The sequence below is a fragment of the Cnephaeus nilssonii genome, assembly GCF_951640355.1.
Source record: "Cnephaeus nilssonii genome assembly, chromosome: 3".
Classification (NCBI taxonomy): Eukaryota; Metazoa; Chordata; class Mammalia; order Chiroptera; family Vespertilionidae; genus Cnephaeus; species Cnephaeus nilssonii.
The window spans coordinates 9,856,205-9,883,679 of NC_137074.1; the positions used below are offsets into that span (position 1 = coordinate 9,856,205).

Sequence of the window (27,475 nt, forward strand, 5' to 3'; positions counted from 1 at the left end):
GCGGGGCGGGCTTTCTCCGCTGACGGCTTGCGCGCATCGCGCCTGCGCGGGCTGAGGGCGGTGGCTCCGGCTCCCGCTCCTGCTAGGTACCGTCCGCCCCTCCGCGCTAGCGGTGTGGACGCTGAAACTCAGCGGAGAAACGCGGCTGAGGTAGGTTTTCCGTGGGCAGCTCGGGGCGCTGGACCGCGCGGGGGCAGGACGTGCCAAGTGAGAGGTCTTCGATTGGCGTGTGCGTGGCCAGCGCCCTGGGGCCCCCGCCCCACCCCGAGACCACCCGGCTCCTTCCCCACCTCAGTGCTGCGCGCTGTGTTGGCCGAGTGCCAGCTCGGCACCCCGCCCCTTCCCGGGCCCCGCCCCTCCGCCACGCCCTTTTCTCGAGCCACGCCTCTCGCCGTGGCACGCCCACTTCCCTTCGGTCCACGCCCCCTTTTCCGCCTCCCCCACCCCCCGCTGTGAGCCGACGTCATCCTTTCTTGCCTGCTTACTCCTCCATCGGCGGCGTCTATGCCCCGCCCCCTCTCTCCACTCCCCCCACCTTTCACGCCTCCCCTCATTGGCCACCTGCCCTTCATGATCCTGGGCTACTCATCCCACAGTGCGCGGAGCCTGCGTCCCTTTGCAGGACCGGCCTTCCCCGGCCCCACCCCGACCTTGGTCCTCAGGGCAGTCTTCCCGCCCGCCCGGCCCCGCCCCGCCCCTGTCCCCGCCCCCGCCTCACCCAGCCCCGCCCCTTCAACTCGGCCCTGCCCAGCCCTGACCCACCCTGGTCCCCGGGCAGTGTTTTCCAATGAAAATGTAACCTATGCATATTAGTATTTGTAATTACAAATGTCACAAAATAATTATTAGGTCTTGATTGATAAGTGAAGCACGCATTTTAAACAGAATTGAATAAAAACCCCCTTAGTGTCTAATATGGACTGCACTGTCGTTGGAAAAATAAGAATTGAGAATGAGAAGGAAAAGCCTTTGGAAGATGCAGACCTTGGTTCCTGTTAGTGGAAATACTTTGAAGCCTCAGGTAGGGAAGTTTAGTTGGAATGAAAGCTAACAGGATTCCAAGGAAAGATTTTACAGCGCCGTGTGTTAAATCAACCCAGTGATGGGACAGAAACTAACAGGCTGCGTTTGGCCAATGAGTAAGATTAACACACCTTGCAGACTGGTGAAGAAAACACACACTTCTTTGAAGTTCATACATTTTCAGTTGTTTTTGTAAAGGACTGCATTTATAAATTTTATTTCTGTTTCATTCTTTAAACATACACGTTTTATTTCCACGTGGTAGGGGACCTTGTCGTGGACCTTAGAAGGGAGGCGAACGTAATGCTTATGCAATGTAACAAATCATTTTCTCATTCCCTCTATTTTAAAGTAGAAATGGAGAGGAAAATGAAACATTAAAAGTGGCAGCTATGCGGCAGATCCTAAAAGAACTATGGCAACATCAGGTGACTGCCCCGGAAGTGAATCTCAGGTAATTTCAGTTCTGGTCTGTAAGAACCTGTACTTAAACACTGGGAACGTTACAGAGAGCTGAGATCAGCCCGGAGCGGGTTTTAGGAAGGTGTCCACCAACTATGGTGTGCTTCAATGCAGGAAATGCAATGTCTGTAAGCGTTACAGTTGACATTCTGAATTGGGCACTGTAAACATTTCCCAAGAACCTAGGGTTCCATTTTTGGTACCTGTGCTGGTGAAGCAAGCACATTTTCTTAGTTGTTAATAAACTCTCAGGCATGATATGTTAAAACAGGTCAGATACATTAGAAAAGATTCGTGTAACTCATACTGCTTTTTGCCTGGGACACACATAGTTCCATTCAAGTTAGCAGTAAAAAAGTCACCTTAAATCTCAAGGAATATTGATTAGGAAAAATTAAAAACCAAATGAATTCTCTAATAAATAATGTTTATAAAGAAATTAAACAATTTCAGGTTTGTGATGTCAAGTTTAACATTCCCCCCCTTGAATTCTAATGATTGTTGTAATTTCATTAGGGTTAAAAAAAAGAGATTTTTATTGATTTTGAGAGAGAGAGAGAAGAGGGGAGGAGAGACAGAGAGAGATAGAGAGGAAGAGAGAGAGAGAGAGAAACATTGGTTTGTTATTCCACCTATTTATGCACTCATGGTTGCTTCTTGTATGTGCCTTTACTGGGGATGGAACCTACAACCTTGGTGTATCAGGACGACAGTCTAACCAACTGAGCTGCCCGGCCAGGGCTTGGGTTTTTATATATAGGAATTTTATTTATAGTTGGGTCATTTGATTAATCAGTTTCTTAAAATTAATCATAAAATATTAAAAAATATTTTTATTGATTCCAGAGAGAGGAAGGGAGAGGGAGAGAGAGATAGAAACATCAATGATAAGAGAGAATCACTGATTAGGTGCCTCCTGCACATCCCCTACTGGGGATCGAGCCTGCAACCCTGGCATGTGCCCTGGCAGGGAATCGAACCGTGACCTCCTGGTTCATGGATCCACACTCAACTACCGAGCCACACTGGCAGGCAGTCATAAAATGTTTTAATTCCATGGTTGTCTCATTTTTCTTTTGAGAAATATTTGAACATTTATAGAATAAGATTGCAAACATCAAGTACACATTTCTCAGAAGTGAAAATTTGTTAACATTTTGTCATGTTTGCTTTAGCGTCACACACACACATACAGCACATAAAGCAAAACCACAGATAAAGTTTGTTTCCCAACCCCAGGCCCAATCTTCCTTTGTCTTCAGAGGCAAACACTACTAAGAATTATGAATGGAATATTGTGCTTCTGCACCAGTTTTATACTTTTTATAACCTATTTTGGCATCTTTAGAATTTACCTAAATGGTGACATATTCTGTGTGTCACCTTGCAGCTTGCTTTTTCCACTAATGTTACTTTGGGGGATTTGTTCTTAATGTGTGTATAGAGCTAGTTCAGTCCTTTAGGGTGCTCCTGTAGTGTGTTCCTTATGAGAATGTATCACATTCATAGATATGTATATAGGTCTGTGTATATTAGGTATGCATCATATTTTATTTATTTCCCTTTTGTTGGACACTTGTTTTTCCAGTTCTTTTCTATTTCAAAAAGTGCTGCAGTGAACATCCTTCTACCTGTCTCCTTGTGCACAGGCGCTCTAATAATGGCATTGCAGGATGGAAGGGATTGCATGTTTTCAGTTTTAATAGGTAATGTTCAGTGTTCTCCCAAGTGGCTTTACCAGTTCACAGGTCTTTCAGTAGTCCACAGTGCTTGCTAACACGTGAGAGCATCAGACTTTTAAATTTTGGTCAGTCTGATGGGTTAGAAATGGTATCTTGTTATTTTAGTTTTCTGATTACTTATGAGTCATGATTTGACTTACTGAAATATTATTGTCATTTAGGTTAACATTGAAATTTATTTCAGTAATATTTGTGTTCATCCTAGTAATATAATAGCACCCTCCATTACAGAACAGATGCCTAATATACACAATTTGTGTTTTATCTCTTTTTTTTCCTTGATCAATTTTGTTAGGGTTTTATCAATTTTATCTTTTCAAAGAACCAATTTGTGTTTGTTGACTTTCTCTTTGTTCATCTGTTCATTGATTTCAGCTTTTTATTTCCTTTAGTCTATTCTACTTGAGTTTAATTTTCTCTTTTTATAACATCTTGAGGCAGAAACTAGGATCACTGATTTTAAACCTTTCTTCTCTAATGTATGTTTTAAAGCTATAACTTTTCTTTTAATCTCTGCTTTAGCTGCTCCTCACTCATTTAAATATGTTATATTTCCATTATTGTTCCATTAAAATACTTTCTAATATATCACACTGGAAATTAGAAAATTTCTGGGCTCTTTAGAAACATACTGTTTTATTTCCAAACATTTATGAAGTTTTACTTATCTTTTTGTTATTTAATTTTGGTTTGATTATATTTTGTCAGAAAATATAACATACTTTGTAAATTTCCATTGTTTTGAAATTTATTCAGGCCTGCTTTATGGCCTAGTCATACGGGCTTTTTGGCTAATGTTCCATGTGCACTTGCAAAGAATACATATTCTGCAGTTGTTGGGTGTAGTGTTCTACAAATGTCATTAAGGACAAATGAATTATCAATATTATTCAAATCTCTATGTCCTTTCTGATTTTTTTTGTTCACTTGTTCTATCAGTTGCTGAGAGAGATGAGCTTTAGGAATCTTTGCTATGATTGTAGATTTGTCTGTTTTTTTGTTTATTTACTTTTGGATCTATCACTTTTTGCTTTATATATTTTGAATCTATTATTTGGTGCATTCATTTGAATTAGTTTTTGTTTTCTAGATTAATTGGTCCTTTTATTTTTATGAAATCTGTCTCTTTTTACCTTTTAATATTTTCTGCCTTGTATCTGTTTTGTCTTATGTTAATATTGCTGTACCAGCTTTCTTATGGTTAGTGTTTCCATGACACACATACAAATATATACCTGTGTTTCCAACCTATCTTAATTCCTCGTATTTAAAGTGCTTCTCTTATAGTGGTGTCTTTCTTTTTCTGTCAGATAGTTTCTGCCCTTTACGTGGAATATTGAGTCCATTAAAACTTAACATAATGCCTGGTATGATTAAGTCTACCATCTGGCTGTGTTTTTTTTTTTTTTATGTTGCATTTCTTCTTTGTACCTTTCTCCATTCTTGCCTTCTTGTAGATTAATAACATTTTTCTGTAATTCTTTGTTATCTCTTCCATTAGCTTTTAAGCTGTATCTTTTAAATACTATTTTAGTGGTTACTCAAGAAATTGCACTATGAATCTTTAACCTAGACCAGTCTTTTTTGGGACCACTTCACAATGTAAGAATCCACCAAATTGGTTCCATTTACCAGTCCCATTTTTTTGTGCTATTGTAACAATTTTACTTCTACATATGTTATAAACCCCACAATAAATTATATTGTTTCTTTATACTATCAAAAGTCTTTTGAAGAAAGTATAAGAAATAGTCTGCTTTCCCACATAGTTACCTTTTCTGAGGTCTTTACACTTATCAATCTGAGAATAAAGACAGTGATAATACCTGTTGCTGCTGGTGACATGTGAAGACCTACAAACTTTGGAAAGAATCTGAAAAATATTTGAATGAAAACCATGCTTATTTTTCAGCTCTGGCAGTCTGTCCCATAAAGATAGAATGCCATGATGTAAGAATAAATGTGCACAGATGTTTGTGGCAGTGTTGCTTATGGTGGTAGAAAACTGGACATCAGGAGAAAGTCCATCAGTCGAGGATGACTGAAGAATCAGGCAGAATTTCTGCTGTGCAATATTATGTAGCCATTGAAAACTGTAAGTTAGAGTACTATCTGTTAAGCAGTTTTTTCACAAGGTCTTGTGTGAGTAAAAAAGCAAAATAAAAAAAGAAGAGTCCTTTAAAAAAAATGTATCAAAAAAACCCAACCAAACAAAAAACCATGTGTGTGTGTCACACAGCATGGAGAAAGTACGGGAGTATATACACCAGGTGATTAAGGATTAGGGGTGGTGATGAGAGGGTGTTGATGGAGGGGAGCAGGAACAGGGGATGGAGGGCAGGCTAAGAGGAAAATGACACTGTTACAACTAATGTTACCACAATAAGAAAATGTGCCAAGGATATAAATAGGCAATTAGCAAAATAAAAAAGGTTACTGATAAGTATTTGCAAAACATGTTTGACCTCACTGATAATCCAAGGAAGTAACAAAGGTAGTTTCTCCCTCTCAAATTGGCAGAGATTAAAGTGATGAATATCCATTATTGATAAGTGTGTAGGAAAATCTGTGGCTTACTCTCACATGCTACGTCTTACTGGTGTAGGAGTTGAAACAACCTCCTTTCTGGGGGGCATTTGGTAGTGACATCAATAGTCATGAAAGTATGTATCATCTTGATCCCTCAATCCTATATAATAAGAGCATATTATGCAAATTGTCCGCTCGACCTGAGTTCTTCCAGGAGTTCAACCAGGGGTGGGCCGGCCTGGGGAAGGGAAGGAGGCCCTGGCGCTGGCAGGCTGCAGGGGGAAGAGAGGGAGGCCCTGGCCAGCAACCAGCAGCTGCTAGGGGTCCTCTAGTTTCACAATAAGGAATTTGTCCTAAGAAAATTATCAGGGAGCCTTGTTGGTGTGGCTGGTTGGTTGAGCCACATACACCAAGAGGTCTCAGGTTCGATTTCCGGTCAGGGCATATGCCCAGGTTGAGGGCTTGATCTCCAGTAGGGATCGTGCTGGAGGCAGCTGACCCATGTTTCTCTCATTGATGTTTCTCTCACTCTCCCTGCCTCTCTCTCTCAAATCAATAAAAACATTAAAAAAATTATCAAGGTGAGACAAAATGATTTCTGTTTAAGAAAGTTTATCTTCACCTAATTTATAGTAAAAAAGTGAAAAAAGTCTAAATGTTCAAAACTAGAAGATTGGATAAATAAGTTTTAATAATTCATAGAGTGGAATACTGTCTGATATTAAAACGTGTTTAGAAGTGTATTTAATAATGAAGGAAAACATTCAGAATTTAATAAGTGGGAAACATGTCACAAGACAGAATTGCATTATCCCAATAAACACCCTGTATGCATGTGTTAAAGGTACACTTTAGATAAAAAGCCTGAAAAGATATAAATGTGTTAACTATTTCTATCTCTAACCAGTGATGGAGATTACAGATGGTTTGAATTTTCCACTGTGAACTCTTGTGCTTTCACAAGAGTCATAAGAAATTCACGGGAGTTACATTTAAGTGTAGGAAAATATGTTAAAAATGTACATATTGGGACGGAGTGCTGCAGTGAGCTGGAACAGCGGTTGGAGGTTCTGCCACCTTTGGCAATGTCTTCCAGGCCAGCCCCTTGTGCTGTGAAGTGGAGCTGGGCAGCATGCAGGTCCCTGAGGTGTAGGGCCTTCCTCTGGGTCCTGAGCAGCATGTGTCAGTGGCAGTGCTGTCCGGTGAGGCCACACACCTGGTGCCAGGTCGCCAGCTCCTTCCCTAGGCCTTCAGCGAGGCCCACGAGGCCCGTCCAGCTCTGTGTTCAAGCCCCGTGAGGTCCCCACAGTGCGACAGGCAGAGGCGGGACTTCCTTCTCCTGGGGCTGGGCATCCTTTTCAGGAGGCTTCCCAGATGCTCAGAGGTCAGTCACTTCATAGACACTAAAAATGCCTCTTTCTCGTTTCTTTCTTTGATGTTCTATTGAGGTTGCAAATCATTTTGTACTAGAGATAAGAGGTAAAGGTGGAGTGCAGGTGAGACCCCTCAATTCTGCTAGTGAGGATGACCCAATTGTTTGTATGATAAAAACTTGGGTCAGCTGAATCTTCATAAAACTATCCTAATAACCCAGAGACCCCACTCCCACTATCCTAATAACCCAGCAGCCCATAATAATTTCCTTGTTCTCTCTTTGGCTTTGAGCAGCGGGGAGAAGAACCTGTGGAACACTGTGAACAGCACCTCCCAGAGGGGGTGCACCCCGAGGAGTTCGTGGCCATCGCGGACTATTCTGCCACCGATGAGACACAGGTAGCGTGTGCATCAGGTCCATGTTCTGAGGATTCCAGCATGCTTGGAATTAGGTGAAATGACGGAAGTAGGTGACATTTTTCAGGAAGTCATGCTAAAGTTAAAGAAGTGTTCAGATGTTTAGAGCCACGTGAGGCCCGTGAGTGGTCGATCCTTCCTTCCCAGCCTAACGAATTGTGATCCCAAGCCTGACGTGAAAGATACCTGTGTGAGGACTGGGGGAGGAAGTTCCTGCTCCAGTCTCTGCTTGGCAACCTTGATTCAGAACCTACCCTTGTTACTGAAAAACAAGGTTATAAAATAAAATAAAAATCCCTGCTTGAATTGGGCTTTCTTTACTTTGTAACAGGAATTTCCTAGCCAGGGCCTCCAGTCACATAATCGGCTATCACATAGCTGAGTTACAGCGGAGAGGCTGTTGAGAATTTCTGTCCTAAGCCATTTGAAAATGTTTAATCTTTCTTTTAAAAAATACCAATTAAGCTGTGCTTTTCTTTCATGTAGATGGATAAAGCCACAAAAATCTCTAAATCCTGGTGCCATTTTCATAAGTTGTCACTTGGTATAAATACCTATTGACTTCTTTTTGAAATGCTGTGATTTGGGCCCCAGTGATAGGGGATTTATTACAAAGTCACAGTTGAAATGACAACGACACGTTTTTCTTGAATTTTCACTTCTCCATGTGTGTTTCCAGCTGAGTTTTCTGAGAGGAGAGAAAATTCTCATCCTGAGACAAACTACTGCTGACTGGTGGTGGGGCGAGCGTGCCGGTTACTGTGGATACATCCCAGCGAACCACCTTGGGAAGGACCTGGAGGAGTGTGACCCCGAGGACACGTGGCAGGATGAGGAGTACTTCGGCAGCTACGGAACTCTGGTATTGCTTTCAGGTTGCCTGCTCAGCTGGCCACGTTCCAACTTTTCAAAATAGTTTCTGGGCTTCCACTCATCTCGGTTTAGAGCAGGGCTTGTTAGGCCACACCCGTTGGTTCAAGGCTGCTCGCTCTGCGGTCGTAGTGTGAAAGCAGCCCCCGACACAAAGAAGCGAGCACGGCTGTATTTCAAGAAAACTTGATGACTCTGAAATTAGAATTTCATATAATTTTTATGTGTCATATTCTTCTTTTGATTTTTAAAAATCATTTTAAAATGTAAAAGCTATCCTTAGCTTGCAGGCCATACAAAAGCAGGTGGTGGGCCTGGATTGGCCCATGGACTGTAGTGTTAGTTGACTCCTGGTTTAGGGATATTATCTGAGCAATGAGATTATGAACTTTCCTCAGTATTTTAAAAAAAGTTATCAATTTTATGTAAAAAAACACACAAAAAAGACATAGAGCAACAATAATAATAATACCTCTATATAACTAATGTGTTATTCTGTGTGTTTTTTTTCAATATGGATAAAGACCCATAATCCTATGGTCCAGACAACCCCATTTATATTTTAAAACTAGATCAAAACTGATACTTGCAGATCGAATGTTACAAACCTAATGTGGAGTGAAGGAAGCAAGATATCAAAGAACAGTTAATGTTTGATTCACTTATATAAAGTTAAAAGGTATTGTTTATGATGAGTGTACACAATGGTGGAACTCTGAAGGAGATCAGGGACCTGGTTCCTCTGAGGACCTGAAGTGCTGTAGATCATCAGGGTCTCTGATTGGCAAGGCTGGGATGGGAACGCTTGGGGTGCTAGCAGTGCTCTGGTGTTGGTTGTTCTGAAACTGGATTTGATAAACTTTTTGTAGGTATGTCATATTTCACAATAAAAAATGCTAAGTTCAATGAAGAACTGTTGATATATGTACAGTGATGTGGCACATAATGATGTTTTGGTCAACGACGGGCCACGTATGTGATGGTGGTGTACCATGTGGCCAAGGTGTTCAGTGGGCTGTACCATCTAGGTTTGTGTCAGTGCACTCTGTCATGTGTGTACGACAAAATTGCCGAACGATGCATTTCTCAGAAGGGATCCCGTGCGTGACTGCATGGTTAGAGCTTTCTGTCTCTTAAGAAAGACGTAATGAAATCCAGAGTCTGTGTCCTCACTCCCACCCTAGAGAGACCGCTGCACCTTGTAAGTCCTCTCAGCTGCAGTGTTCATGCTTCCATCAGGTCTAAGCTACATCAGTTTTAGTTTTTTAAATTTATAGAAAAGGAATATTCCACACACACTGTTTTCACTTTGCTCTTTTCACGTAGCTATGTTATTTTGAAGGTCTGTTCTTTATATCAGCTACAGAGTATTGTGTTGCTTATAAAAAGACCATGTTGGTAGACTGTGCTTAGTTAATGGCTTTTTATCATGACAAGCAGTGCTGTGATGGATGTCCTCCTACACGAGTACTGCTAAACTTTGCTAGAATTTCCATTGGGTAAATTCATAGGGTGTGTGTATGTTTTTTACTTTGGTGGATTTTGCCAGTTCGCCCTCCCAAAAGATTTACTGATTGTACACCCACCAGTGGTGTGTGGATACCTATTTCACTACCACAAAGCATCTAAGGGAAGCAGTATTTCAAATTTAAATTCTTTATTGTTTAAAGTATTACATAAGTCTCCTTTTCTCCCCATTGACCTCTCCCTGACTGCCCCTACCCCCCAGCACATGTCCTCACCCCCCCCCGCCCCCACTGTCTGTGTCCATTGGTTATGCTCATATGCATGTATACAAGTCCTTTGGTTGATCTCTTACCCCCTCACTCCCCGCCTTCCCTCACAGTCTATTCAATGCTTTTATGACTCTGATTCTATTTTTGTTCATCAGTTTATATTGTTCATTATATTCCACAAATGAGTGAGATCATGTGATATTTATCTTTCTCTGACTGGCTTATTTCACTTAGCATAATGCTCTCCAGTTCCTTCCATGCTGTTGCAAATGGTAAGAATTCCTTCTTTTCTTTTCTTTTTTCTTTCTTTTTCATTTTTTTATTAAGGTATTATATGTGTACATATCTTACTATTGGATCCCCCCCACCCCACTCCCATACATGCCCTCACCCCCCAGTGTTTTGTGTCCATTGGTTATGCTTATATGCATGCATACAAGTCCTTCGGTTGATCTCTTATCTCCCCGACCTCTCCCTAACCTTCCTGCTGTAATTTGACAGTCTGTTTGATGCTTTACTGTCTCTGTATCTATCTTTTTGTTCAACAGTTTATAATGTTCTTTATTATCCATAAATGAGTGAGATCATGTGGTATTTTTCTTTCATTGACTGGCTTATTTCACTTAGCATAATGTTCTCCAGTTCCATCCATGCTGTTGAAAATGGTAAGAATTCCTTCTTTTCTATAGCAGCGTAGTATTCCATTGTGTAGATGTACCACAGTTTTCTAACCCACTCATCTGCTGATGGGCACCTAGGCTGTTTCCAAATCTTAGCTATTGTAAATTGTGCTGCTATGAACATAGGGTGCATATGTCCTTTATGGTGTTTCTGATTTCTTGGGATATATTCCTAGAAGTGGTATTACTGGATTAAATGGAAGTTCCGTTTTTTAATTTTTTGAGGAAGCGCCATACTGTTCTCCACAATGGCTGCACCAGTCTGCATTCCCACCAGCAGTGCACGAGGGTTCCTTTTTCTCCACATCCTGGCCAGCACTTGTTGTTTGTTGATTTGTTGATGATAGCCATTCTGACAGGTGTGAGATGGTACCTCACTGTTGTTTTGATTTGCATCTCTCGGATGATTAGTGACTTTGAGCATGTTTTCATGTCTCTTGGCCTTCTGTATGTCCTCTTTTGAAAAGTGTCTATTTAGGTCCTTTGCCCATTTTTTGATTGGATTGTTTATCTTCCTTTTGTTAAGTTGTATGAGTTCCTTATACATTTTGGAGATTAAACCCTTATCAGAGAGAACATTGGCAAATATGTTCTCCCATGCAGTGGGCTTTTTTGTTGTTTTGTTGTTGGTTTCTTTTGCTGTGCAGAAGCATTTTATTTTGATCAAGTTCCATTTGTTTATTTTCTCCTTAGTTTCCATTGTCCTAGGAGCTGTATTGGTAAAGATGTTGCTACGACAAATAAAGGGAAGCAATATTTTTAAAAACCTTTTTTGTTGAAAGTATTACATATGTTCCCCCCTCCCCCCCGCATTGACCCCTCGAGGGAAACAATTTTCTATCTTAAAGGTGAAATACAGTATCATGCTTTTGATTTTCATTTTTAAAAGTGAGAATGATCAGCTTTTATATTTTACTAGAGGCCTGGCGCACAAAATTCGTGCACAGGTAGGGTCCCTAGGCCTGGCCTGCGATCAGGTCTGATCTGTGGGGCCACCGGCGGGGCGATCGGGGGCGGGGGGGTGTCCCTCGCTGGCACCTGCCTTGGCCAGCATGGTGCCGCCCGCTCGCCGGCCCTGCCCCCCTGCCACCACCGCAGGTCGCCTCCCTCTGTGGGGCGACCAGCGGGGCGATTGGATGGGGGGACCACTGGCACACACCTTGGTTGGCCTGGGGCCTGCAGGCTGGAGGCAGCTGCTGCATTGAGCATCTGCCCCCTGGTGGTCAGTGTGCATTATATCGACCGGTCTTCCTGCCATTCAGTTGATTTGCAAAGTGTACCCTTGGGAGTTCGATTGCTCACTATGACGTGCGCTGACCACCAGGGGGTGGTGCGGAATGAAGGAAGGCCCCGGCCTAGGGACCCTACCTGTGTATGAATTTTGTGCACCGGGCCTCTAGTAAATATATAAAAATATATTTTTTAGAACTTTTGTGATTCCATTTTTTACAATGAAATAGTTAAGTCACCTGGAATTTATTTGTAAAGAATAAGGAAAAATTTCGACTTGATTTCCCCATAAATATCCAGCTGTTCCTGTATCAGTTATTGAACCTCCTTTTCTGCTGATGTAGAAATGCACATTTATCATGTTAAATTTCTAGGATCTTTCTGGAATCTGTTGTTTCATTGATCTGTTTATTTCTTCTGTAGTTCTAGATGCTTTTCATTATTGTAGCTTTTTAACTTTGGGAGAACTAGGCCTTGAGCAGCTTCTGTTTTTTAGCATTGTCATGGCTAGCTTTGGCTTTTTATTTTTTAGAAACAAATTTTATTATCATTTGTTGTGTCCTCTCCTCCCCAGGCCAAATTATTTGGCATTTTAATTGGTATTGCATGAAAGTGTACATTAATTTAAGGAGAAGTGACAACTTTGTTATATGCTGACTCTCCCTATTTCTTAAGCCTTGTTTTATGTGTCTCAGAGTTTTAAGGTGTTGATAATACAAGGTTGTGTACCTTTCTTGTTAAGCCTGTTCCTAGATATTTTTTTATGTATTATTGTTGTAGACGGATGGGTGAAGTGTTCTGTAAATATCAGTTTGGCTAAGTTGTTTGATAGTGTTGTTCAAGTCTATGTCCTTACTGATTTTCTGTCCATTTCTATCAGTTACTGAGAGAAGGATGTTGAAGTCTCTGACCATCACTGTGAATTTGTCTATTCCTTGTCACATTCTATTGGTTTATGCTTTGTGTATTTTGAAGCTCTGTTACTAGATACAAAAGTATTTAGAATTATATCCTTTTGCTGAAGTGATTCCTGTATTATGAATGGATCTTCTTTTTCCCTGGGAACATTCTTTGCTCTGGATGTATTTTTTCTGGTACTAATGCTGCTACCCCAGTTTCCTTCTCCTGGCATCAGCACACCCTTGCATCCTAGCTCTGACTTTCTCTTGAGGTGATAGCTGCAGGCAGGATAGCTGGATCTTCACTCCACTCTACCAGTCTCCCTATGTCCGTCCCTTTGCTTTTGTGAGGAGCCAAGGTGGGCTTGTGAAGGCCCCTTCAGACCTCCCGTTTGTCCTAACAGTCTGGGTGGCCTGGCGGTGTGTCTCCCTCTAAGCGATGCTGTTTGTAGGCTGGGTTTTCTGCAGCTTGAGACCTGAGGAGTGGGGCACGGGGGATGGGGCTGTGGGTACAGCCTCTCCAGCAGCCAGGGCTCTGACTGACACCTGGCTTCATGAACCATCTGGAGGAGTCTTTCTCTACCTTCCTGGGCATTGGCCCAGTTCCCAAGGGGTGTGTCCTTGAGTTTCAGATATTTTATTTCCTCTGTACATGCCTGAGAGCCTTGAGCAGAACCTCCAAGGATGGGTGGGGTTGTCACCTCCCTCCAGAGCTACAGTTTCTACTCTATTCAAGCAAATGAGGGACAGATTTATGTGTGAGAGTGACTTTTGGGCCCTGTGTGAAGAGGATTCTGGGGTGGGGCCCCGTGTTTCTCCTCTAGGATCTCTCCCGATGGCTTGTCCATGCCCTTTCTTGGTGGGTACTCAGCTAAGTTGTACCTGGTCGGGAATGTGGCAGTTTCTTTTGTCTCCGGTGGGAACCATGATCAGGAGGGTGACGCCTGCTTTGCCTGCTAGTGGTCCATGTCTGCTTCTTCGCTCACCTGGCTCACTGGGCTGTGCAAGAAGCTGCAGGCACCTCACTGAGGCAGAAAGCGTCCAGAAACTTCCAGTTTATTCCTTCACTGTTTACTCTTCATCTGTTGGCATATTTTGGTCTTTTGACTGCTCATGTGTTTATATGTGGGGTTGAGAGGGTTAACTTAGGCCCCTATGTTTCACCTTAAACCACAGATCGGTGCAGCTCTAATTATAAGCAACAAGAGGCCCGGTGCACGGAAATTTGTGCACTCAGCGGGGGTCCCTCAGCCCGGCCTGCGCCCTCTTGCAGTCCAGGACCCCTTGGGGGATGTCCACCTGCTGGCTTAGGCCTGCTTCCGGGGGTATTACGCCTAAACTGGCAGTCAGACATCCCTCTGGCAGCCCAGGAGTCCTCAGGGGATGTCCAACTGACGGCTTAAGCCCACTTCCCCTGGGGAGTGGGCTTAAGCCGTCAGTCAGACATCCTTAGCACTGCTGAGGAGGTGGGAGAGGCTCCCACCACCGCCACTGTGCTCACAGCCGTCAACCCGGCTTGTGGCTGAGGGGAGCTCCCCCTGTGGGAGCGCACTGACCACCAGGGGGCAGCTCTTGCATTGAACGTCTGCCCCCTGGTGGTCAGTGCACATCATAGCGACCCGTTGTTCCTGGTCATTCTGCTGTTAGGGTCAATTTGCATATTAACCATTTATAATTATAGGCAATGACTCACTGTGCTTTTCCTGTAGAAACTTCACCTGGAGATGTTGACAGACCAGCCACGAACAACAAAATACCACCACGTGATCCTGCAGAACAGGGCGTCCCTCAAAGACAAAGTGATTCTGGATGTCGGCTGTGGGACTGGGATCATCAGCCTCTTCTGTGCACATTATGCGCAGCCCAGAGCGGTGAGTAGGAACGAGTCTCGGTGACATGTCCTTTGTGTACCAGCCATCGTGTTGACAAAGTTGGCAGTGTATCCTCGCAGGCATCCAGCCAGAGGTCATGACATTGGTTAACGAGCCACACACAGCACAGAGTGTGATAGGACAGATAGAAAATGTCCCGGTGAGCTGCATGTGGTGTGTAGCTTTTTGAAATATTTATTTCCCTTGGATATAGAAACACATGCATCCCACATGTATAGGTCACATCCACATGTCTTCCCTACCCTGAGCAGCGACTATTCGGCAGGGACAGGACAGACCTCACTTTCTTTAAAGCACGTCTGGGTTGTGCAGAGTTGCAGCCCCTTGCACAGGCTGATGTAATTCCTAGTGTACAGGTGAGGCTGCGTGCAGGAACCACCTGAGTTCAGATCCTGTTGGAACCAGGACATGGTGCTCAGGACCCTCCGCTGAGAACCTGGATTGAAATGATGTCAGAAGCCACTGGTATCCTGAAAGTCGGGCTGTCCTCAGATGAGAGCCGAGAACCTCCTGCGTCAGTTAGGGATTGCTGCTGCGTGAACAGGAGCCGGGTTCTGGCCTTACCCAGGGGGCCTTGGGGCAGGCGGCCCTGGGTGGGTGCAGAGGCTTCTGTTCACCTGCGGCCCCCGGTCTTTTAGGCCGAAGGTGGAGTTAGAGTAGATGCAGCTCCCTCCCCAGGGCTCCCTCTGAACAGGCAGCACACTGGCCCTTCCGCCGTCGGCACATGCCTTCCTGCTGTCCCTGCCGTTTGCCATGTGCTCCGATGCAGGTTCTGACTCAGCCGAGGCGGTGACAGGCTGAGCAGTGCCAGCACGCGCACTGATGGTGCTTCTCCCACATGCAGGTGTACGCGGTGGAGGCCAGCGAGATGGCCCAGCACACGGGGCAGCTGGTCATGCAGAATGGCTTCGCCGACATCATCACCGTGTTCCAGCAGAAGGTGGAGGACGTGGTGCTGCCGGAGAAGGTGGACGTGCTGGTGTCCGAGTGGATGGGGACCTGCTTGCTGGTAAGGGCGGGCAGTGGCTGGGCTGGTCTCTGGGATCTTCTTCACAAATCATAATTAACCCTTTGCACTCACTTGCTTTTTTCTCGATTCCTTTATTCTAATGCTAACCGTGTCGAGTCACACTCGACATCCGAGTGCAAAAGGTTAATTTTGACGTTTTCTCTAAGGTCAGATGTAATTGATTTTTTTGTATGAACATTGGCCTAGTGTCTTATTTTTAACTGATTAAAAAAATGCCTTTATAAGAATCTGGTATTCTTTCTTTCGTGAGTGATTTACATAAACTTTGTTCTCTTTGGGAACCTGGGAATGTCCAGTGCTTAATGTACGAGGCTGATTTTTGATGCAAGCAGTCGTCGTCTCTTTTCCCAGCAGCCCCCTGTTTAGCGGCAGTGAGACCCGGCCTGGTGCTCCCTGAGTCTCACAGGTGGACAGTTTTCTGGTTATACGCCCCCCTCCCCTGCACAGTGCTATGTGCTCACAGATCCTGAACTTGGAGGCTCAGGATTTAAGACATTAGAGTGAAACACCCCAATCTGAAATTTAGCATCTGTGAAAATCCAGAGAAATAACATCTGGGTGAACGTGAGGGGAATGTGGCTGATGTTCCCAGCGAGAGATCCATTTAAATGTGTTGCTACTAGTTCTTAGAGCTTGCAGAGTTTGGGGGAAATGCCAGCCAATGCCATTGGGCCTTTAGCCCTGTTGAAATGATGTCTGAAGATAAAGTGTAAATAGACTCAACATCCATGATATAATTTGGCTTATTGATAACATCTGTGGATTCCTAAGATTATACATGGGGGGCAAGGGACTCACTACACCGTTAAACCATAAAGTGGACATTGGCCTCTGCCCCCCAAACACCACTTAGTGTTTATTGAGTTCCTCCTGGCCATGGGACATGGGGAGCCAGCCTGTGGTGGAGATGCGCCCACATGTCCAGTGCAGTTGGGGATGTCTCACTGCCAGCATCCAGCTCTGCCACTGGAAGTGGGGCAATGTGGGAGACATGAGGAGGAGGGAGGAGAGAGAGGAGGATGAGGGGGAGAGGGAGGAGGAGCAGAGGGGAGGGGAGAGGAGGGATGGAACAGCCTCTGTCAGGGGCAGTGGCCTGGATTCAGTGTCCCTGTGATCCAGGGGTGGGTCGGGGTGCATTGTGCGTGTGTTAGGCTGCCAGCTGCGGTCAGGACTTTTAAGGGGAGGAGTAGAGATCAGTCACCTATGGGATTCCTCCCTGGGACTGCAGTGCTGGTGAGGTCTTCAGGGTCTGGGGGTTGAGGGAGGGGTGCTGGGGGTGGCAGGGTCGGGGAGGACAGTTCGGGTCCGTGGGAGGTTGCAGGGGAAAGGGCCAGAGAAGGGAGCTGAAGGGGACGACTAGGGGAGGTGTTCTGGGGAGTGCTGGCAGGGGCCCATTTGGGGGGGGGGGAGGCAGGGCCTGGTGGGCTCCCTGTCCTCTGGAGCCACTGATAGGTTTGTAGTCTCTCAGACAGAGGAGACCAGGTGGGGTCCTGGGACTTGCTGGTGGGGGGTGTGGGCAGAGGGAAGGGGTGGCTGGTGGGGCCCAGCAGGGGACTTGCGGGGTTGGCAGCTCCATTCTAGGTGCAGGTGCAGGTGCAGGTGTGGGTTTCATGGAGGGGGTGTGGATTCCAGGTGGAGCCTCTGATTGGGTTGGGGGAAGGGAGTGTGGATTCCAGGGAGGTGGTGTGGATTTGGGGGTGGGGGGGCGAGGGCATGGACCCTGACTGAGCGCAGGAGTGAGTACCAACTGGGTGGCACCAAACTCAGGACAAGGACCCTGGAGCAGGTGGAGAGTCCTGGGAGGCCTGGCTGCTTTGTGCAGGTGCCGGGGACATCCTCTCAGGAAGGGGCCCTGTGGTGCCTCGGCCCAGAGTTGGTGACACTGGATACAGAGAGGTTGTGTGTTTGGGAGCTGTCACAGTTTCACCCACTTGTAATGTCCCCATGTCCTTAGGCAGAGCCCGCTGTTCTCTGCAGCTGCCCTTCTCCTGTGCTTCTTGCCCTCCGGGCATCCTCTTCAGGTTCCCAGCCTGTTCTCAGAGCTCCTCAGACTTCAGGTCCCCAGCCTCTCCCGCCCATCTTCCTACTCTGTCGTGATTACAGTGATGAGACAGCGAGATCATGGGACAAAGAAAATGCAGAATCAAACCCAAATATAAATGCATTTAGTTTATAATAAGGGGGGGGGGTTTCAGTCACTGAGGCAAGGATATGTAATTGTCCGAAGATGCTGCTGAAACAATGGATTATTTTGCAGAAAATGGTTAGGTCCTTCTTCACACCAGAGGTTAAAATAAATTCCAGATGGGTTACAGAGTTAAGCATTTTTTAAGTGAACATAAAACAATTGTTCAAAATTTTATCTGATGTTAGGATGGGAAAATCTTTCTGAAAGCAAAGCCCACAAAGAAACTGTAGAATAAAGTGTTTGATCAAAGATGTGTCCTTTATAATAACCAACCTATAGATTATTATAAGGTAAGTGAAACTGAAGAATTGCAGCTTATAAGACAAAGGATCCTTGTAAAGAGTTCCAGTAAGGCAATAAGAAAAGCAGAAGGTAAATAACTCCAGGAAGGTGGCCAGGGGGCATAAAAAAGCACAAGACCAGACATATGAACGTTGTTTAATGTCACTAGTAATCAAAGAGGTAACTTAAATATTTTTGAGATATCAAATTGGCTGAGAAATCACCTAATATCTGATGATAGCCAGTGTCACTGGGATTTTGGGGAAACTGTCAGACTCTTATTGGCAGTATAGATTGGTATAGATTTTTGAAGGAAAACAAGGCATTGAAAATATTTAAATGGTATTATTCTAAGATTTTTACATAAACTTATGCTCAAAAATGTATATGACAACACCATTTAAAATGGAAGAAAGTTGGGAAAAGTACAAATAACTGTGGCAGTCTATATAAGAGAATACTCCGTGGCCGTTAAAAATTAGGCTTTAGGAAGATTCTGGATAAACGTAGAGAAAAGTTAGAGATAGTTTGTTGGTTCTAAAATAAGCACAAAAGGATAATTGCAGTACGATTCCAGTTTTGTTTGTAAAGTCACAGGTGGCAATGACCGAGCTTCAGGTCCAGGTGAGATGGAGCGAGCATGTCGTGGTAACTACTGAGTGACCGACCGAGGTGGGATGAGAGTGAAGTTTAGTCTGACCATTAGCCACGCCCAGTTCTGAATTCTAACTCAAAATGATGTGACTTAAACTCAAGCTGTAATAGGAGGTGACCGTTGATGTGTGGGTATAAGAAATCCTCCGAGACGTGTTGGCTGGAAATACTCTTGAGGGTTAAACTTGTAAAGATCCCAGACTGTCTGAATGCAGCAGAGATGTCTGTGCAGACACTGGCCTCAGTCACCGTGTCTCCCATGTGTCTCTCCCTCCCATGCAGTTTGAGTTCATGATTGAGTCCATCCTGTACGCCCGGGATGCATGGCTGAAGGAGGGTGGGATCATCTGGCCGACCACTGCCGCACTGCACCTCGTGCCCTGCAGTGCTGACAAAGACTACCGCAGCAAGGTTCTCTTCTGGGACAACGCCTATGAGTTCAACCTCAGCGCTCTCAAGTGAGTGTCCGGGGCTCAGGCACCCACAGGCACACTTGGGCCTCCCGCAGGATGGACTGCAGGCATTTCTAGGGCAGAATAATGTGCTCGGTTATAGAACTTGCCATGAAACTAAATTTACTCATGTGCCTGAGAATTTTGCATGTTGCCTTTAATGCCTTTAAACTGATAACAGCTGTGATGGGAATTGCACTGTCTTTTGCAATCGAAGGTCCCAAATATAATGGGGAAAATAATGTAATGTTTACAGGCAAGGCCTTTATAAATGCGTGGGCCATTAAAACACAAATATATGTTCCCACTAAGAGCTATAAATTTTCAACAAGGATCAGAACATTTGATTTCCTGGTTTTTAACATGTGACACTCTTGCACAGTTGAGCTTCAGGTTTGATTTTCTGATAAGGCCTTCACATTTCTATGCTGCCTCCTCGGGGAAGGATGGCAACATAAGCTGGCGGCTGCTTCTGAGAGTGCCATAGTAATTAAGCCCTGGAAATTAGGGAAGGGCCATTTGTCAGAAGCTGCAAGAAACTTCCATTCATGTAGCAAGGACCAGGTGAGCCTGGATGCCTGCTGGACATCCAGATGGGGAGTAGACAGCAAGACAGGGGCCTCCAGGCCTTTTGTTTTTTATTAAAAAACTAGTGACCCGGTGCACAAAATTCATGCACATTAAAAGGGGATTAATTAGAGGAAATAATTTAATATTGCTATTTGCCCTTTCTCTATAATAGAAGTGTCAGAGATGAAATAAAATTAGTAAAATTTATATGAAAACCTTCCTCCTGTCAGAGTCTGGGGCTCACCACGGGACCCAGAGTCAAGTCCCCCCCCACCCACATGCACCTCAAAATCGTGTGAGACCCAGACCCGGCCGCCCCCCGCCCCCCATTGGGCTAGATCCAGACCCATCCAGTCCTACCCTTGTCAAGCCTTGCCAGGCAGGGGGCATAGCCTCAGGTCCCCTGGCCTGGCGCCAGGATGTGAGGCATGGCCTGAGGTCCCCCAGCCCAGACCGGGGCTGGGGACATGCCTTGAGATCCCCTGTCAAGCCCTGCTGGGTGGGGGCCATGCCTGAGGTCCCCTGTCAAGCCCCGCCAGGTGCGGGGGGGCACAGCCTCAGGTCCCCTGTCAAGCCCTGCTGGGTGGGGGTGCAGCCTGAGTTCCCCTGACCCAGCACTGGGGGTGCACCTTGAGGTCCCCTGTCAAGCCCCGCTGGGTGGGGGGCACGGCTTGAGGTCCTTTGTCAAGCCCAGCCAGGCAGGGGGGCGCAGCCTCAGGTCCCCTGGCCCAGTGCTGGGGCGGGGGGCATGGCCTGAGCTCCCCTGTCAAGCCCCACCTGGTGGGGGGTACGGCCTGAGGTCCCCGGCCTGGTGCTGGCGCCGGAGGAGCAGCCTGAGGTCCCCTAACCCAGCACCAGGACGGGAAGCGCACCTTGAGGTCCCCGTCAAGCCCTGCCGGGCAGGGGGCATGGCCTCAGGTCCCCTGTCAAGCCCCATGGGGGCGGGGGAGGGCATAGCCTCAGGTCCCTGCTGATTGCTCGTTAAGGCTCCTTATGGTAACTTGGCCTCAGCTGTGGATGCAGCCATCTTTGTGATGGAGTGATGGTCAATTAGCATATTCCCTCTTTATTAGATAGGATTGAAGAAAAATAAGTGTCAACTGAAGGTCACTGCTGCCAATTCAATGCCAACAGGAGTCCCCAACTTGGGGTGCCATACAGGAGAGACTTGATACAATGAAACAGCTTGTCTGTGAACACAGCTCCTGTTGCAGCTCAGTTTGCCAACCAGGGAAACACAGCCATAGCGATCCACTGAGACAGAGGGGAGGCTGGCTTATATAGAGAGAAATTTCTGCCCCTGTCCTTGAATGGTCTATTTTCATGTAAATGAGGAATCCAAATTTGTACAGTTTGATTGGTCCAAATAGCACTGTTCTGAGCGGTCAGCTCCATGAATTCTGATTGGCCAGTAAAGACACAAATGAGAATAGAATTGCACAGCTCTCATTGAGTGGGGCAGGTCTTCAGCCCTTGGGTTGACTTTCGGTCCTAGGAGCTCTCTTATAAGGGAAGAGAGGAACACAGTGCTGGAGGCTGCTGCTTGTCCCTGAATGATGCTGTGTGCATGAGGGGCCCCTTGGAAGCAATGACTGCTAGACTTTGGTTCTGTGTTTGAGCCCAATTAACCACAAGGAGTTCTTAGCAGGTATATTCTTCTCGGGGTTGACAATAGTAATGCATACGTATGAAATCTTTCCTAGTTAACACTGAATCATTGCATCCTCAACCCAGACCCCAAAGGGAATGGAGGGGGAGGGTCTGACAGAGTTGTTCTGTAGTTCATCTAGGAAAAAATGGGCAGGAAGGGCTGGGCAGGTTATGAAAAGAGCAGTGAGGAGGTTCTTATGCTGCCAGGTATTAACGTCTATGGTAGGGTCATTAAAGCAGTTTGGTCCTGCGCCCAGAAAAGACAGATGAGCAGAATAGGACAGGAAGCTGCACAGAGCTGTTGACTCTGGAAGAGGTGGGGCGTGAGGGCAGGCAGCCAGTTATCCTGGGACAGGTGATTGTTCCTTCTCACACCACACATTAAAACTTAATTCCATGTGGATTTAAGAGTTTTGTGTTAATATGCCATATATTCTTAATTCCTTATAAGTGCATACTTGTTTTTATCATCAGAGAAAATTATTAAAATATGTACATATAGTGGAATCTTTATTAAAATGTTTACCTTTATTTGCTATTTCAGAAGTTACTGCTGTCCTTATTTTTGGAAACTTTTCTGTGGTAAATAACTGATTACTTACTGGCAAACACAGGGTTCAGCCTGTGAAATGGAGTGTTAGGGGAGGACATGCAAAGGGCCGTGCAGGAGGTCCAGCAGTGTCTCCGGAGAGTCAGGCTCAAGAGGGTGCCTTCAGTCCTGCTGATTCACTGCATTTATTAAGGAATAACCTAGAACAGGAATATATTTTTTATTTGTTGTGTAATAGAAGATCCATGAAAGGTCTTTTATAATAAGACTAGAGGGCCGGTGCACAACATTTGTGCACTGGGGGGGCAGGGCTGGTCCCCTCAGCCCAGCCTGCACCCTCTCACAATCCGGGACTCCTCGGGGGATGTGGGCCTAAGCCGGCAGTCGGACATCCCCCGAGCGGTCCTTAGCACTGCTGCAGAGGCGGGAGAGGCTCGCTGAGCTTGCCAGCCATGAGCCCAGCTTCTGGCTGAGCAGTGCTCCCCCTGTGGGAGTGCACTGACCACCAGGGGGCAGCTCCTGTGTTGAACATCTGCCCCCTGGTGGTCAGTGCGTGTCATAGCGACCAGTCGTTCTGCTGTTTGGTCGATTTGCATATTAGCCTTTTATTATATAGGATAGATTCTAAAAATAAAGAAAACACACTGTGCCCTGTGTATCCTGGGTGTGTGGTGAAGGTTGATTTCTGTGTGTTCAGACCTCGTGAAGAGGGCAAAAGGGAAGTGCCCCATTGCTGCACTCTGGCTGCTTGGTCTGTGAGGAGGGTTGCGGGGAGGGACCCAGAGTTGGGCTCTCAGGGCTGCAGACAGTGGAGTAGAGTTCCTGCTTATACAGAAGAGAAAAGGCATGTCCTGTTGTCACGTGTGTCCGAGCCTGAGCTGTTGGTGATGGCTTTGAGTAATTACTCTGACCTTTTCCCCAGATCTTTAGCAATTAAGGAGTTTTTTTCGAAGCCCAAGTATAACCACATTTTGAAGCCAGAAGACTGTCTCTCTGAGCCGTGCACTATATTACAGCTGGACATGAGAACGGTGCAGATCGCTGAACTGGAGGTGAGGCTGTGTAATCGGTGCACACATGTGTGAAACTTGTTATACAAAGAAACGGATTTATACACTTTTTGCTATTGATTTTTCCATAGTCTTTTTTTCTTACCGTCTATTTGATTTTCTTTTATATTTTTACATTATTTTCTTTCTAGTTAACCTCTTTAACATCTTCCATTATTTTTAAAGATTTATGTTTAATATTATCAGCATCTTCAGATTCAAATATTTTATATCCAATTTCATGATGGAATTAAAAAAATATTTTTTAAAATTGATTTCAGAGAGGAAGGGAGAAGGAGAGAGAGATAAAAACATCAGTGATGAGAAAGAATCACTGATTGGCTGCCTCCTGCATGCTCCACACTGGGCATTGAGCCCGCAACTCGGACATGTGCCCTGACCAGGAATCGAACTGTGATCTCCTGGTTCATAGGTCAACACTCAATCACTGAGCCACACTGGCTGGGCTCATGATGGAATTTTAAGAAAAATTTTTTTCTAAGTGTTTTTAGCTATTCTTGACAAAATTTAGTTCTTCCTTTTACTTACCCTCTCGTCATAAGGGCGTATGTAGGTTCAGGACCATCCCTTTGGGGGAGACAGTGTTTGATCACAAGCAACCTTCCCCCACAGCTTCCAATAGGAGTTTGATGGCAAAACAGTATGCAAACTGAAATTTTGAGGTTTTGTTAGTTTCAGCTACAACTGTAGAGACCCAGCCTTGAACTTTCTATACAAAGAACTGAGAAGAGAAGGTATTCACGAATTTTGGGGCAGAAAATTAGGCAAATGAGGCCCAGATTGCTTGAAACCTTTTCTGATTATCTGCTCATTTGAATTCACTACGCAAGTTTTAGTGTTTACTTTCCTAGGAGGATATTCTGTATGGTTTTTTGATGTGTACAGTTAAACTAGCAAGTGACAGGTTTGTTTCTAGTTGCTGAGATGGGGGTACAGGCTGTGTGGTGGGATCTGTGACATGTGCCCAAGCGGAGGAAGAGGTTGCCGAGTCTCGCTCAGACAAAGCTGAGGTGTCACGTGCCTATGGACCCATGGCCGTTTTCTTTTTCTTTGGCTGAACACAGACAATGAAAGGTGAGCTGTGCTTCGATATCAAGAAAGCCGGCACTCTGCATGGATTCACGGCCTGGTTCAGTGTCCGCTTTCAGAACCTGGAGGAGGAGGAGCCGCAGCTGGTGCTGAGCACGGGGCCGTTCCACCCGTGAGTGTCTGCTCCTCCCGCGGGCGCACGGGTGCTTCTCCGTGGAGCGTAAAAGGGTTTGCCTTCAAGTTATTGGCCTGACAGAAAGCACGACAGAGTCATGAATTTAAAGATCTAGTAGTATCAAACGCTGACTTAAAATTTCTCTAGACCAGCTGACCCCTGGGCTGGGGAGCTGTGATGTGGAGTCAGGTGTGCAGTGGGTGGGCGCCGGGGCCCAGGCTGGGTGGAGGTGTTGGGGTCTTGCGCCCCCACTCGTCCCTGCACTTGGCTTCCTCAGGCTGCTCCTGCGCCCCCTGGATGAACAGAGCGGGGCTCGGGGTGGAGCAGGCTTTGTCTTTAAACAGCTGCTACAGCTTTTCTTTTTTAAGTATATTTTTATTGATTTCAGAGAGGGAGTAAGAGGGAGAGAGAGAGATAGAAACATCAATGATGAGAGAGAACCAGTGATCGGCTGCCTCCTGCACACCCCACACTGGGGATCGAGCCCACAACTTGGGCATGCGCCCTGACTGGGAAATGAACCGTGACCTCCTGGTTCATAGGTCAGTGCTCAACCACTGAGCCACTGCAGCCGGGCTGCTACAGCTTTTCATGGTTAGCAGCATTCTAGGGGCTTTTACTCAGACTTTTTTGCCGAAGGCAGATGCTTCTTGAGACACGTTTTGTGCGACAGCGTTTCGTGGCTGCACACTTGTGCCCACACCAGGAGCCGACGTCTGCTCAGGTGCTGACCCAGCAGCCCATGGAAAGGAATGCTGCCTTCATGGGGGCTTTCATAACTGCCCTGGACACCCCCTCAGGCACAGGGGTCAGCTAGAAGTGAGCAAGGCACTAGGGAGGGGGTAGTTGTGCTATTTAGGCCTGAAGGACCCCGGCCAGTGAGGCCGAGCGCTGCTTGCCCAGAGCATCCTGTGGAGGTTGCAGAGCTGGGTCTGCAGCCAGTCCTCCCGGAGGGGCCCCGGCATAGATCGAGTGCTCACCTTAGGAACCAGCGCTGAGCGCTGTGTGCCTGGGCTTGTCTCCACCTGAGTGTCTGCAGTGGGTTGTCTACATGCAGGTGGTGGCAGGGACAGGGTGGGGGTGGGCAGGGCACAGCCAGAGGACTCATGCTCGCTGAAGGGCCAGGGAAAGAGACCCCCATGGAGGCTGAGGGAGGTGGTCCGAGAGTCTCCTCAGCTGGGCATGATCTGGGGCCACACTGGGTGCCTGGGAGAGGACATGTCAGGGGATGAGCCTACAGAACTTAAAGGGTCCCAGAGTGTTACTGTTTCCCCCAGATGTCACAGTTGTGTTGTAGGCATGCAATCACAGGAATAGCGTGTTTTGGACACAGTTTCCTTCCTAACTGCAGGAACTAGAACCTTGGGCATCAGTGGCTTAGAGAAAGAGCTGGGTGACTTGGGGTGGACACCGGCTGTGCCAGGTTGTGGGGCCGGGCTGACCCTTGGAGGGGCTGGGGAATAGGCACCGTACGGGGATCCTGTGTCTGGCCATGCGCCCTGAGCACCCCAATGTACCGGGGCCGCCAGGGTGAGCCCCCTCCCCTCCCCGCTCCCGGGATCTGAGCAGCGTCCAGCAGCCGTGCCCTCCCTGGGCTGTGTCTACCTTGAAGTAGCCCTGAGAGTCTGGCCCAGGGGGACTCCAGTAACGCCACCCCCGTGTCTTGCAGCACCACCCACTGGAAGCAGGTGCTGTTTATGATGGACGAGCCCGTCCCCGTCCACGCAGGGGATGTGCTCACAGGCTCGATTGTGCTGCAGAGAAACCCAGTGTGGAGGAGGCACATGTCCGTCGCTCTGAGCTGGTCTGTCACTTCCAGACAGGACCCCACGTTGCAGAGAGTAAGATATTGAAATGTAAAGGCATATGTTGTGGTGCTGGGCTGGGGGATGGGTCTGTGGTGATCACCGTGGCGGATACTTGTCCCTGCCCTGGCCAGACACCACGGCCACGCCTTGTCTGCATCATTTTTCTAATTCTCATGATGGGCAGTGGATGCTGTTATTTCCAGAACAGGAAACGGAGGTGCAGAAAGGTAAGTGGTTTGCTCTGTGACACAGCTAGTCAGGGGGAGGAGACCCAGACCGGCTGGGGCCACCCCTCTGTGTCCGGGAGCCATGGGTGGAGAGAAGGGCCGAGGGCTGAGCCATCGTGCAGCCTGGCACACACCTGGTGCCCACCGGCGCTGGGTGTGCAGCCGTGCGGTGTGAGGGGCATGGTCTGACCAGGTGGAGGTTTGAGGACCAAAGAGCCGTTGTTCCCACAGGTGAAACAGTGCAGCTGGTAGGCCTTACGCTTCAGAGGCCACTGAGAAATGGATTCTCTTCTTCAGACCTGGGGTTAATGTAGGAGGGGAAAGAAAAGCATCACATGGTTTCCCATTGTTCATTTTAAAAAAATACATTTTTATTGATTTCAGAGAGGAAGGGAGAGGGGGAGAGAGAGAGAAACATCAATGATAAGAGAGAATCATTGATCGGCTGCCTCCTGCACGCCCCCTACTGGGGATTGAGCCCGTGACCTGGGCAATGTACCCTTGACTGGAATCAAACCCGGGACCCTTCAGTCCACAGGCCAACGCTCTATCCACTGAGCCAAACCCACTAGGGCTCTCATTATTTTTGATTCCTGTTTTGTGCTTTGCTTTACGGTAATTTTATGTTAAAAGTTTGTCATTTAAAAATACTCTGCACCTGAATGCCATTCTCCTGTCCAATATTAAATTATTACTAGGAAATACTGTGTGTTAGCAAACTTTAACGATTTGCTATTTGACTGATTTGTTTTCTTTGTCTTTTCCAGGTTGGAGAAAAAGTCTTTCCGATCTGGAGATGACAGTTGAAGTTCTCCTTGGGAAGCAGTGTGAGCTTGTTGGAGGAACGCACAGGAGCGGGGAGCTCACACCCGACGTGAACACTCGTTCTTGTGAAACCTGCGGACGCTCACTCTGCCTGGCAGGCGGTCACCCCCT

General features: G+C 46.5%; 1 protein-coding gene across 3 annotated transcripts; it reads left to right on the forward strand.

The window, feature by feature from the left end:
• On the forward strand, window positions 1-27,475 carry PRMT2 (protein arginine methyltransferase 2). Of its 3 annotated transcripts, none has more exons than XM_079766949.1 (11): window positions 1-150; window positions 1,376-1,477; window positions 7,425-7,529; window positions 8,227-8,409; window positions 14,672-14,833; window positions 15,699-15,863; window positions 19,291-19,466; window positions 23,153-23,282; window positions 24,365-24,501; window positions 26,174-26,345; window positions 27,307-27,475. In XM_079766949.1, exons 2-11 carry the CDS (start codon window positions 1,439-1,441, stop codon window positions 27,337-27,339), a joined length of 1,302 nt encoding a protein of 433 aa, XP_079623075.1. In that variant the 5' UTR covers window positions 1-150; window positions 1,376-1,438; the 3' UTR covers window positions 27,340-27,475. The 3 variants fall into 3 exon arrangements, with proteins under 3 accessions (XP_079623075.1, XP_079623074.1, XP_079623076.1); XM_079766948.1 differs by having other exon boundaries at window positions 1,379-1,477; XM_079766950.1 differs by lacking the exon at window positions 1-150 and adding an exon at window positions 187-1,021.